The 14,243-nt window shown below is 44.7% G+C and overlaps 1 protein-coding gene across 1 annotated transcript in view; it reads right to left on the bottom strand.

Annotated features, from left to right (window-relative positions):
• Window positions 1–197: 197 nt before the first annotated feature.
• Window positions 198–14,243, bottom strand: part of MRPS14 (mitochondrial ribosomal protein S14) — a 20,418-nt gene continuing 6,372 nt past the window's right edge. Inside the window, exons 2-3 of the mRNA XM_017529954.2 lie at window positions 3,517–3,675; window positions 198–604 (exon numbers count right to left, since the gene is read on the bottom strand). Coding sequence (XP_017385443.1) covers window positions 422–604; window positions 3,517–3,675 — 342 coding nt within the window. The 3' untranslated portion in view covers window positions 198–421. The remainder of the gene's footprint in view (window positions 605–3,516; window positions 3,676–14,243) is intronic.

The following is a 14,243-nucleotide window of genomic DNA, read 5'->3' as shown; positions in this document are numbered from 1 at the left end:
CGGAGAACTGCTTGAACCTGGGAGATGGAGGTTGCAGTGAGCCAAGATATGCCACTGCACTCCAGCCTGGGCGACAGAGCAAGACTCTGTCTCAAAAACAAAACAAAAAGCCCACAAAGCTCCTTATGTGTTACTAAAAGATTAAACTTAAAAGGAGGATATAAAAGCATTCACAGAAAATATTTATTATACTACTCTTTGCACCATGTATGGGAACAGTATGTTTATTAAGTCCAAGAGAAGAGATAATTCACTGACATGACACACCCAAATTTCTTCATTTTAAAAGTAGTTTATAGATAGCATCAGGTAGACTAAACAACTATACTGGGCCCATGTAAAGATTAGGGTTGGGTCTATTAAATACGTCTTTTCTTGCTGGAACCAGCTTCCCTGCAAGCTCAGTAGGTTCTGGAGCTAATTACCACATCGCTCTCTGGACCCCAGAAAGTTGGCCGTGGTCTGCTAAGTGACGGAAGACGATACGACTAAGCCTCCAGCGCCGCTTCACACCACGCGGGCGGGACGTCATAACACATCGATTTCTGATTCTAACAGGACAGCTATCCCGGGGGAAGGCAGCAATTTCTTCATCAGCCACGTCCTAAGGGAAATCACATTATTACACAGATCACATTACATTGTTGCACATATTATATTTTGCTCCTTCTTACTGGCAGGTAATTTTTTTGTTTTTTGAGACAGAGTCTCGCTCTGTCACCCAGGCTGGAGTGCAATGGCACGATCTTGGCTCACTGCAACCTCTGCCTCCGGGGTTCAAGCGATTCTCCTCAGCTTCCCGAGTAGCTGAGATTATATGTGTGTACCACCACGCCCAGCTAATTTTTTGTGTTTTTACTAGAGACAGGGCTTCGCCACGTTGCCCAGGCTGGTCTCAAATTCCTGAGCTCCAGCAATCCACACCACTCGGCCTCCCAAAGTGCTAGGATTACAGGCGTGAGCCATAGTCATGGTATGAAAATGAAAATTACATTTTCACTGCATGAGTACCACAATTCATTCATCCACCCTACATTTGATGGTGGTCATCTGGGTCATCTTCCGATTTAAGCAAATATGAATAGTGCTGCTACATACTCTTAAGTCATTTGTAAAGTATGTGAATACATTTCTATTGCCTCTTAATGATTTTTGAATCATGAAAGTTTGAAACCTCTGGGCTGATGATCAAATTAAGGAGGGAATGTGGCTTGAGAGAAGACTAGAGACGGAGGAAGGAGAGAATCACACGGAGTCAGTAAAGATTCTGACTACCGGAGAAATAAAGGGGAGAGATCAGATGAGTTTTATTTTAAAAAAAATCATTCGCAATGTAGAGGATGAATCAGGTAAGGGCAGAGTGGCTGAGGGGGGAAAAGTAGGGATTTCAGCAGTAGCTTGGGCTCAGGTTTTGTCAGCAGAGATTTCTTATGTTTGTGTTCAAGAGTGTATGTGTTCATAATATTCACTTTCATCTGGAAAGTGTGCTGATGAGCATGATGGACCCTGTGCTAGACTGTGGTACAAGCAAAATAACACATTAAAAGAACACAAATGAATGTATGTAACAGCCACAAAATTAACATAAAAGCTTATGCATGTGTTACCATTATGAACACATAATGGTAAGAGAATTACATGAAATAACATGATTCAGCCACTGAGTAGTAGACAATAAACGCTACACAAGGAACTGGAGAGGAGAAATTACTGGGCAAGAAGACTGAAGCCAAGTTTCGTGGAGGTGGACCTTAAAGAATGGCTACAAATTGTTGATTGATTGAAACATACCCCTTGTTGTTTCCCAAAAGATTTAAGGCAGTTTATAAATGATGAAACTGGGGCAAAGAGAAATGAGAGTAGAAAAGATAAAACCCTCAGGACACAAAAGTACATGCTGTGAAAGCCTGTAAGTTGGTTAGAACTGGGATATAAACTTGACTTGTAAGCTACTTAGCAGGCAGCAGAGACCCATGATCACTTTCCATGATTCACAGACTCGCAGTTACTGCTGCTAGTCACACCAGAGACATTTCTTCTGGGTGTCTTCATAAATGTATTCAACATATCCCCAGCTGTATTAAGGTATAATTGACAAAAACTGCATATATTTAAGGCATACAATGTCATGATCTGCTATACATATACATTGTGAAATGATTACCACAATGAAATGAATGCAACCCTCACCTCACAAAATCACCTTCTGTGTGTGTGGTAAGAACACTTCAGATCTACTCTCTTAGCAATTTCAAGTGTACAATACAGTACTACTGACTATAGTCATGGTGCTGTGCACTAGCTCTCTAGAATGTATTAATCTTACAACAGAAAGTATACCCCTTTGACCAATATCTCCTGATTTCTCCAGTGATACCCCCAGTCCTGCTAGCTCCAAGCAACCACCATTCTACCCCCTGCTTCCCTGACCAATATCTTGAGCTCAGTTTCTTGGAGGCCACTTCTTGTCTTTTTTTTTTTTTTCTTTTTTGAGACAGAATCTTGCTCTGTCATCTAGGCTGGAGTTTAGTGGCATGATCTCGGCTCACTGCAACCTCCGCCTCCCAAGTTCAAGTGATTCTCCTGCCTCAGCCTCCCAAGTAGCTGCGATTACAGGCGTGTGCCACTGCGCCCAGCTAAGTTTTACTCCTGACCTCAGGTGATCTGCCTGCCTCGGCCTCCCAAAATGCTAGGATTACAGGCATGAGCCACCACGCCCGGCCTGCCATTTCTTATTACTCCCTAAATGTAGGAAAGTAGCTTAATGCCATTTTAGTGTAAGCCATAACCCAGTGGTCCAAAACCTTCAGTTTTCTGCTCATCTGGCTTAATCCAGACAAGACTAAAAAGAATCCATCATAATAAATAGGATATTTATCATTCTGCCCACTTCTCTAAATGTAATTTAAAAAAATCTGAGCTCTCAATCAGTTGGGTGGCCTTGAGTTTAATTTATATCTCCCTGACAAGCCTCTTGGACAGATATTCTACATCACCACTTAGGTGCAGGGCCTTATGCTTCAGAAAGCAAAGCAGGGTTGATATCCTCTTACTCAACCCAAGCAGTGTGACAAGAAAGTAGGCCTAAATGGAAAGGCACTTCAGCACACAGAGGTGCGCAAGGGAGTTCAGGAAGACAAGCTCAGGATGGTCCTGGGTAAGGAACAGTTTAGGCCACATGCTAAGCACACAGCCTGCAACATCAGCAATGCCTCCCAATGCCTTGCCAGTTAAGACTAGGATGATTTCAGGGAGAGACCATAGGTGAAAAAAGCCACCCAATTCACCAGTACTTTCTAAGGCCGGCATAATGAAATGGTTGAAAGGCTAGCTGGGAGTGAACAGTCTTTAATTTGAAACTCACCAAAATCAGTTTCAAGGCTATTTGTTTATAATGACTTGGATCTTATTCTCCAGAAATTATACAGATACCGAATCATAACAAACAATATCAAAAATGATCTGACGTGAGTTAATGATCTTGTGGTAGAAAGAGACTCATCTTAATTCGCCAACCTGTAGAAGTTTTGGCAAAATGGTATTCTTCCTGAGTGAATTAACACGTAGCCTCTCATCTGCGTATTCATAGGCCATTTTTCGTCTCTTCACATCACGCCACATTCTCCAGTCTACATAGTAACCTCGAACTTGGCCTGAAGCTGATGAAGGAACCATCTGAAAGAAAGAGACAAGAAACAAGTGAGGGATAGCCAGGCCCACATTCTGAATGTTCCTCAATCCTGCAATTCCCTTTCTGCCACTGTTTATAACCTAGTATTCTTTTAAGAGTTGTTTTAGATCAGTTTAATAATTTAAAATAATAGACTTCCTAATTCAGAATAAATAACTATTGCGGATATATATTAAATCAAAATCATAGCAATGTAATGCCAATAACATATGCATTGGAAGGTGAAAGACTTAAGATTTCCAGTAATTTTTATTATTCTCTTTGACCTGTACTTAGGCCAATGGTCACGTGGTTCAAAAATAAAAAACGTATAAAAAGACACACAGTGAAAAGTCTCCCCCCAACCTCATTCCTCACCTGCCCAGTGACTCCCACACCCCACAGGTATGCACTGTTTCTAGTTTCTTGTATAGCCTTCAGAGATTTGTGTCTGTATACACTCCCCTATTTTTCATTCTCTCTTTTCAGTTAACAATATACCTTAGAGATCTTTCCATATCTGAATGTGAAAAGCTCCCCATTTTTTTCATATTGCATAATCCACTATACAGAAGCATCATAATTTCACATCCTACGTATTGCTGGACAGACTTACCTCACTATTAATCATTAAAAACAATTAATAAGACAGTATATTCCTCGTTGTGTCACATTTTTGTGGTGATAGTGTATAGTTCTCACTGACAGTATAGGTAAAGGGAGTACAGATCACAAGAAACTTAAGTCTCTCAAAACAGAGGAAATATTACATGTTAATTAAACTGCAGCTATAGAAAAATGATGGCTTCCATCAGAGAATACTACAAATACCTCTATGCAAATAAACCAGTAAATCTAGAAGAAATGGATAAATTCCTGGACACTTACACCCTCCCAAGACTAAACCAGGAAGAAGTTGAAACCCTGAATAGACCAATAACAAGGTCTGAAATTGAGACAGCAATTAATAGCCTACCAACCAAAAAAACTCCAGAACCACACGGGTTTGTAAGGTCTTTTAGGAGGACTGACTGTGCCATGGTAACCTCTGTGACCTGCACGTACACTCCAGATGAGTTCCTGGAACTAGAAAGTCTGAAGTAACTGGAAAACCACAAAAGGAGAAGAAATGTCCAACCCCTGTGGTGCCTAATTAATTTTGAGACATTCTTCTATTGTTCCTTATTCCCACCTCCACTGGTAAGGCAACTGGACTTTGTAACCAACATTGGTCAACCTTGTAACTCCAGACCCTACAACCCCATCTCAGCTTACAAAAACCACCCTGAACTGTAACTTCGGTAACTTTCCACTGCCTACCCCAAACCTATAAAACCAACTCCTATCCCACTGCCCTGCACTGACTCTCTTTTTGGACTTAGCCTGCCTGCACCGGGGTGAATAAACAGCCATGTTGCTCACACAAAGCGTGTTTTGCGGGGCGGGGGGCGGGGTGAGGTGGGGGTGAGGTGTCTTCATTCAGAGCATGCTTTTTAACATTTGGTGCCGAAACCTGTGACAGGGGTAATCCTCTGGGAGACTGACCCCCTGTCCTTGCTCCCCCTCTATGAGACTCACCTGAGACCTCAATATTTCAGCCCAGCAGCTCCATGCGGAATAGCTCTCTCACCACCTTCAGATCCGGTAAGCAGTCTCTCCCTCTTTCTCTCTCTTTTCCTTTAAATCCTTCTCCTTCTAGGTAGAGAAAAGGAGACAAGTCTCTCCCTCTCTCTTTTCCTTTAAATCTTTCTCCTTCTAGTAGAGACAAAGCTTTGAGACACTATCCGTGTAGGGACAGAAGAGACAAATCTCTCCCTCTTGCTCAGAAACTCCAACCTTGGTCACGGACTCGGGAAGACAGTCTTCCCTTGGTGTCTGGTCAATCTTGGGGATGCCTGCCTTGATCACTCACGCATGCTACAGCCCAGGATTCAGTCAGGGCCGACTACTGAAGACCCTGGTAGCTGCTCGCTCCTTCTCCTCCTCTTCTCTACTCCTTTCCTTAGAACTTCGCTACGGGCAATATACTGCCCTATATTCCTCAGTCTTCGCCTCTAGCCTGCATCCTAAAAAGCCTAAAACCTCTTCAGCTGTCGCCTGATCTGAACCCAAACATCTAATTTTTCCTGTAATACAGTCTGGCCTCACTACAAATTAGACAACGGTTCCAAACGGCCAGAAAACGGCACTTTCAAATTTTCTATTCTGTAAAACCGAGACAATTTTTGTCAACGAATGGGCAAATGGTTTGAGGTGCCCGACGTCCAGGCCTTTTTTTTTTTGTTGTTTTTTTTTTGTGGAGACAGTTTCCCTCTGCCACCAGGCTGGAGTGCAGTGCCACGATCTTGGCTCACTGCAACCTCAGCCTCCCAGGTTCAAGCCATTCTCCTACCTCAGCCTTCCGAGTAGCTGGGATTACAGGCATGCACCACCACGCCCAGCTAATTTTGTATTTTTAGTAGAGACAGGGTTTTTCCATGTTGGTTAGGCCTGTCTCCAACTCCTAAGCTCAGGTGATCCACCTGCCTCAGCCTCCCAAAGTGCTGGATTACAGGCGTGAGCCACCGCGCCTGGGGCAGGCATTTCTTTATACTCCAATCTCTCCCTAATCCCTGCTCTCAATGCAACCCATCCCAAATTTTCCTTCTCTCCCTTCAGTCTGCTCCTCCTGCCTCTGCTAGCAACCCAGAATCCTCCTTGCCCATCAACCCTTCTGCTCTTTCTCCTCCCTTCCTGTCCAAGCCAGACTCCGATCCAGCCCTTACCCCCACCGCCCGAGACTCCCTCCTCTTTCTCTGCCCACAGCCCACCTCTTTATGCCCCTCCTGTCACCTCCCTGCCGCACACCCAGTCCGGCTTACAGCTTGGTCCCATGGCTAACTCCTAACTGCCCCTGCCAACAATTCCCGCTTCGAGAGGTGGCTGGAGGAGAAGGAATAGTTAGGGTGCATGTTATTTTCTCTTTATCTGACCCTTCCCAAATTGGCCAGTGGTTAGGCTTCTTTTTATTAGATCCTACTAAATATATACAAGAGTTCCAACATCTAACCCAGTCCTATAACTCACCTGGAGTAACTTAATGTCATCCTTACTTCTACTCCAACCCTGAAGAATGATTAATATGTATTTTATCACCCAATCAGCCCCTCACATTACAAAAAAACCACAGAAATTAGAATCTGTCCCTCAAACCCCACAACAAGAATTAACCCTGCCTTCAAGGCGTTCAATGGGGAAAAAGCTGCCTGGCGGTGCATCTCAAAACTACAGATGCTTGCCTCTGCTGTAAGACAAACCCCAGTCATACCACTGGCTCGTAAAGACTTCAAAGCATCCAGACTGCAGCATCTGTCCCTCGCAAACCTTGCTTCAAGTGTTGGAAACCTGGCCACTGGGCCAAGGAATGCCCACAGCCTGAGATTCCTCCTAAGCCCTGCCTGGTCTGTGTGGGGTCCCCACTAAAAGTTGGGCTGTCTGACTCATGTTGCTGCTCCCAGAGCTCCTGGAGCTACAACCCACAGCTCCCAGATCAAATCCTTCCCAGATCTCCTTCGCTTGGCAGCTGAAGACTAATGCTGTCTGATCACCTTGGAAGCCCCCTGGACCATCACAGACACCAAGCTTTGGGTAACTCTTATGGTGGAGGATAAGTCTATCCCCTTCTTAATCAATACGGGGGCCCCCCACTCCACGCTGCCTTCTTTTCAAGGACCTGTCTCCTTGGCCTCCATAACTGTTGTGGGAATTGATGGCAAGGCTTACAGGCCTCTCAAAACTCCCCAAGTCTGGTGTCAATTGGACCAACGCTCCTTTCCACATTCTTTCCTAATCATCCCCACTTGTCCAGTTTCCGTTAGGCCAAGATATCCTAGCAAAATTATCTGCTTCCTTAACTATTCCTAGGCTACAGCCATACCTCATTGCCAACCTCCTCCCCGAACCTTAACTCGCTCAAAAGCTCCCCTTATACCGCCTACCTTAACCCTAGGGTGCAGGACACCACCTCCCCATCCCTTGCTACAAGTCACTTACCCCTCATCATCCCAATCACTCTTATCCTGCTTAACACCAGTACCCCATCCCACAACAGGCTTCAAAGGGACTAAAGCCTGTTATCACTCGCCTATTACAACATGGCCTTTTAAAGCCTACAAATTCTCCTTACAACTCCCCTATTCTACCTGTCCAGAAACCAGACAAATCCTATAGGCTAGTCCAAGACCTTTGCCTCAACAATCAGATTATACCTCCCATCCGTCCTGTTGTACCAAACCCTATACCCTCCTATCTTCCATACCCATAACTCACTCTTCTGTTCTTGATCAGAAAGACGCCTTTTTCACTAACCCCTTACACTCCTCCTCTTAGCCTCTTGTTGCCTTTACTTGGACTGACTTTGCCTTTACTCAGGGGGTTTTGAGATGCCTGGAAGCCTTGCCGTGAACTCCTACCAGTCCCAGCAGTTAACCTGGACCATTCTTCCCCAAGATTTCCTCTTCACACCTCACACACTTACTTTCAGCCCCTCGCCTTCTCCAGCGTGATGCACCCTTTATTGAAACCCCCATAGTAACCACTGCTCTTGGACCTGACTTCAACCCAGCCTCTCACTTAATACCTGACACAAACCCTGAACCCCATGACTGTATCTCCCTAATCCATATGGCATCCTCCCTATTTCCTCATATTTCTTTCTTTCCTATTCCAGACCCAGACCACACTTGGTTTATTGATGGCAGCTCCTCAAAGCCCAATCAATCATCACCAGCAAAAGTAGGTTATGCAATAGTGTCTCTCACATCTATTATTGATGCTGCTATGTATCCCCCTTCTACCACTTCTCAACAAGCTGAGCTTACTGCTTTAACCCATGCTCTTACACTTGCAAAAAGACTGCATGTCAATATCTACACTGATTCTAAACATGTCTTCCACATCCTTCATCACCATTCTGTTATATGGGCAGAAAGAGTATTTCTTACTACACAAGGGTCCTCCATTATCAATGCCCCCATGATTGAAACTCTTCTTCAAGCTGCTTTACTTCCAGCCAAAGTCGGAGTCATTCACTGCAAGGGACACCAGAACCCATCAGATCCCATTACTCAAGGAAACGCTTACGCTGATAAAATAGCAAAGCAGCAGCTGATGCTCCAATACCTGCCACTCATGGCCAGTATTTCTCCTCACCTGTCATTCCCACCTACTCTCCCACCGAAAACTTAACCTGTCCATCACTTCCTACTCAAGGAAAGTGGTTCTTAGATCATGGAAAATTCCTCCTTCCTGCCTCACAAGCTCATTCTATTCTCTTGTCCTTTCAAGAACACTTTCACGTAGGGTACAAGCCACGAGCCTGTCTTTCGGAACCTCTCATTTCCTTTCCATCGTGGAAGTCCATCCTCAAGGCAATCATTTCTCAATATTCCACCTGCCACTCTACTACTCCTCAAGACTTCCTCAGGTCCCCTCCTTTTCCTACACATCAGGCTTGAGGGTTCACTCCTGCACAAGACTGGCAGATAGACTTTACTCATATGCTCCATGTCAGAAAGTTCAAATACCTCCTGGTCTGAGCTGACACTTTTACAGGATGGGTGGAGGCCTTTCCCACAGGGTCTGAAAAGGCCATCGCAGTGATTCTGTACATAATTCCCTGCTCCGGTCCCCTACGTTCATAGTCAGACAATGGACTGGCCTTCATTAGCCAGAACACCAAGGCAGTCTCCGCCCTGGGCATCCAGTAGAATCTCCATACCCCACACCATCCTCAGTGCTCAGGCAAAGTAGAAAGCACTGATGGTCTTTTAAAAACACATCTCACCAAACTCAGCCTCCAACTTAAGAAAGACTAGACAGTTCTTCTACCCCTTGCTCTTCTCAGAATTCAGGCCACTCCCCGAGAACCCACACGGTACAACCCCTTTGAACTGCTTCCTGCTTGGGCTCAACCTTATTCCAGACATCAGCCCTCTTGATGACTACCTTCCAATCCTCCAGCAGGCCAGACATGAAATTCCCAGGCTTCTCTAACTTAACCTTTTCTTACCTACTCCAGATATTCAGCCATATGAAGACACCCTAGTCGGACAGTCAGTTCTGAAAAAGAGCCTGGCCCCCCAGTCCCTACAACCTTGGTGGACAGGACCCTGTCTGGTTGTCTACAGCACCCCAACCGCTGTCCGCCTGCAAGACCCTCCCAGTGGGTTCACCGCTCCAGGGTGAAGCTGTGCCCCTCAGACAGCCAACCTGACTCCTCCACCTCCTCTTGGAAGTTGCAAGTACTCTCTCCAGCCTCTTCCAAGGAAACTTAAATGCCCTGTTTTTGTTTATACTGCCGGTTTACATTTTACTTTTCCTTCAGGCAATTCCTGCTGATACTTTGTGGTTTTATCCCCAGGCTGCCACCCTCGACTCTCTTTTAGAGTGGTTAGATGATCTTCAGCGGCAAGGAACTCTCCAGCTCCTCCACCCGATTAAGTCCTCTTCTTTTCTTTTATACTCACTCTTAATATCGTTCCCATTCTCCTGCTACCCTCTACCTCTCCCTGATTACCTCCAATATACCAGAAACCTAACCTACTCTCTCCTAGCCAACTTGAACCCTTCCTTAGCCAGAAATTGCTGGCTATGCATTTCCCTCTCCTCTTCCCACTACACAGCCATTCCCGCCCTACTGACCGATTGGGCAAACTCTCCTGTTTCTTTACACCTGCAGACATCTTTCAACACCCCCAACCTGTACTCCCCCAAAGAACTACTCTACCTCCTAGACAGAATCGACAGAGACATCCCAGATTATCTCATCTCGACAGGCTGCTGCTCTTCTATGCACCTACCTACCTAATCTTTCTCCCTATGTCAACTCAACACTGCTCATTCCTGGACTGCTAATCACACAAACAACTATTCCTACTGCCGCTCCCCCATGCATTTCCAGCAATCACCCACTGGAATCCCCCTAGGAAATCTCCCACCCTCTTTGTGTTCCTTTACACTTCACCTCAAGAGCCCTGCTACCTACATTACCCTAAAAATAGGAGCATATGAACTGCACATTACAGAAAAGCCCTCCCTTATTACTAGCGGCCTTAAAAAACATCAATAGCAGGTTTTGCCTAGGTAGGCCTTTAGCCTCTCACTCCACCCTTGGCTACCCTCCCCTTGCCCTCAGACTCTCCTCCAGAACCCTCTTCCTGTCTGCTCATACCCAACCTTGTTAATGAACTTGCGTAGTTACTTATAGATAGTACATGCTTCCTCATATACCATGACAACAAAAGCTCTCCCTCCAGTCACCTACCAAACCGCACTACAACCTTTAACAGCCACAGCCCTTGCTGGTTCCCTTGGCATTTGGGTCCAAAGTCCACCCTCGGAACACTTTCTCAGCTTTTTTTCCTCTGGGGTTCTTCTTACATCTGCCTTCCAACCAAATGGATAGGCACTTGTACCCTAGTTTTCCTCACTCCCAAAATTCAGTTCGCCAACTGGGATGAAGGCCTCCCTGTTCCCCTTGCGGTCCCGACATGACACAAGCGGGTCGTTCCATTGATCCCCTTACTTGTAGGGTTAGGAATTACTGCACTCGGCACAGGCATAGCAGGCCTACCACTTCAACTGTCACCTTTCGTAGCCTCTCTAACGATTTCTCTGCTAGCGTTGCAGAGTTAGCTCCATCACTATCCCTTCTACAAGCTCAAGTAAATTTCCTAGCTGCAGTTGTCCTCCAAAACCGCAGAAGTCTTATTAATTTACTGACTGCTGAAAAAGAAGGTCTTTGCCTATTCCTTAAGGAAGAATGTTGTTTCTACGTAAACCAGTCCAGCCTCGTATATGATGCCATCAGTAAATTAAAAGAAAGAGCCCAAAAGCCCACTAATCAGGCAAATTGTTATTGTGGACCTGGCTGGACTGGCTGGACCCTCTAACTGGAAGTCATGGCTTCTTCCAATCCTTAGTCCCGTGATACTTATCTTTCTCCTTCTCTTATTTGGACGTTGTGTTTTCCGATTAATCTCTCAATTTCTATAAAATCGTATATAAGCGATAACCAATCAGTCAATACGGCAAATGCTCCTTCTAAAAACCCCACAATATCACTCCGTGCCCTGAGATCTCCCAGCAGTCTAAATTCTTTCCCATTTTTAGGTTTCTGCGATGCCCCCAATCCCGCCTGAAGAAGCCCTGAGAAACATCACCCCATCACCCCTCTGTGCCAGCCTTCCTAATATTCCACTGCCCTCCACTCTTCATTTCTTTTTCCTTTATATTACTAATATAAAAAGACAGGAATATAAGCTCTGACCGTGCCGTGGACGGCATGGCGAACCCCGGGGAACCACATGTACACCACTGGAGGGCCTTCTGGAATTAGAAACTCTGAAGTAGCTGGAAGATCATGAAAAGAGGAAGAAACGATCAACCCCTGTGGCACCTACTTAACTTTGAGACATTCTCTATTGTTGCTTATTCCCACCCCAAATGAGAGGCCATTGGACTTTGTAACTGACCTTGGTCCACCTCGTGACTCCAGACCCCATGACCCCCTCCCAGCTTGCATAAAACCACCCTAAACTGTAACTTCTGTAACTTTTCACTGTCCACCCCAAATCTATAAAACCAACTCCCATCCCACTGCCCTTAAGTGACTCTGTTTCAGACTCAGCCCACCTGCACCTGGGCGAATAAACGGCCATGTTGTTCACACAATGCCTGTTTGGGGAGGTGTCTCTTCATTCAGAGCACCCATTTTACCAATACCTATCTTTCTCCTCTCTTATTTGGACCCTGTGTTTTCCGATTAATCTCTCAATTCTTACAAAATTGTATACAAGCGATAACCAATCAGTCAATATGACAAATGCTCCTTCTAACACCCCCACAATATCATTCTTTGCCCCCAGATCTCCCAGCAGTCTAAATTCTTTCCCATTTTCAGGTTTCCACGCCACCCCCAATTCCACTCGAAGAAGGTCTAAGAAACAACACCCCATCACCCTTCTGTGCCAGGCTCCCTAATATTCTACCACCCTCCACTCTTCATTTCTTTTTCCTATATATTATTAATATAAAAAGACAGGAAAGTAGGTCTTTTAGACTGATTGTACCATGGTAACCTCTGTGACACTCCAGATGAGTTCCTGCAACTAGAAAGTCTGAAGTAACTGGAAAACCACAAAAGGAGAAGAAATGACCAACCCCTGCAGTGCCTATTTAACTCTGTGACATTCTTCTATTGTTCTTTATTCCCACCTCAACTGATAAAGCAACTGGACTTTGTAACCAACCTTGGTCAACCTTGTGACTCCATACCCTACAACCCTCTCCCAGCTTGCAAAAACTGCCCTAAACTGTAACTTCTGTAACTTTCCGCTGCTCACCCCAAACCTATAAAACCAACTCCTATCCCACTGCCCTGCACTGACTCTCTTTTTGGACTCAGCCCGCCTGCAGCCATGCTGCTCACACACAGTTTGTTGTGGGGGGGTGGGGTGGTCCCCTCATTCAGAGCATGCATTTTAACAGGGTTCACAGCTGAATTCTACCAGAGTTACAAAGAGGAGCTGGTACCATTCCTTCTGAAACCATTCAAACAATACAAAAAGAGGGAATCCTTCCTAACTCATTTTATGAGACCAACATCATCCTGATATCAAAGCCTGGTAGAGACACAACTAAAAAAGAAAATTTCAGGTCAATATCCATGATGAAAATTGATGCAAAAATCCTTAATAAAATACTGGCAAACCAAATCCAACAGCACATCAAAAACCTTATCCATCGTGATCAAGTCAGCTTCATCTCTGGGATGCAAGGCTGGTTCAACATATGCAAATCTATAAATGTAATCCATCACATAAACAGAACCAAAGACAAAAACCACAGGATTATCTCAACAGACGCAGAGATGGCCTTTGACAAAATTCAACAGCCCTTTATGCTAAAAACTCTCAATAAGCTAGGTATCAATGAATCATGTCTCAAAATACTAAAAGCTCTTTATGACAAACCCACAGTCAATATCATACTGACTGGGCAAAAACTGGAAGCATTCTCTTTGAAAACTGGCACTAGACAAGGATGCCCTCTCTCACCACTCCTATTCAGCATAGTATTGAAAGTTCTGACCAGGGCAATAGGGCAAGAAAAAGAAATAAAACGTATTCAATTAGGAAAAGAGAAGGTCAAATTGTCTCTATTTGCAGATATCATGATTTATTTAGAAGGCCCCATTGTCTCAGCCCAAAATCTCCTTAGGCTAACAAGCAACTTCAGCAAAGTCTCAGGATATAAAGTCAATGTGCAAAAATCACAAGCATTCCTATACACCAGTAATAGAGAGTCGAATCATGAGTGAACTCCCATTCACAATTGCTACAAAGAGAATAAAATACCTAGGAATACGACTAACAAGGGATGTGAAGAATCTCTTCAAGGAGAACTACAACCCCACTACTCAAGGAAATGAGAGGACACAAACAGATGGAAAAACATTCCATGCTCATGGTTAGGAAGAATCAATATCATGAAAATGGTCATACTGTCCAAAGTAATTTTTTTTTTTTTTTTT

Source organism: Cebus imitator, unplaced genomic scaffold, assembly GCF_001604975.1.
Source record: "Cebus imitator isolate Cc_AM_T3 unplaced genomic scaffold, Cebus_imitator-1.0 Scaffold62, whole genome shotgun sequence".
NCBI lineage: Eukaryota > Metazoa > Chordata > Mammalia > Primates > Cebidae > Cebus > Cebus imitator.
Note: the sequence above shows the minus strand (reverse complement) of the source record. Positions and strands in the feature narration are given on the sequence as shown.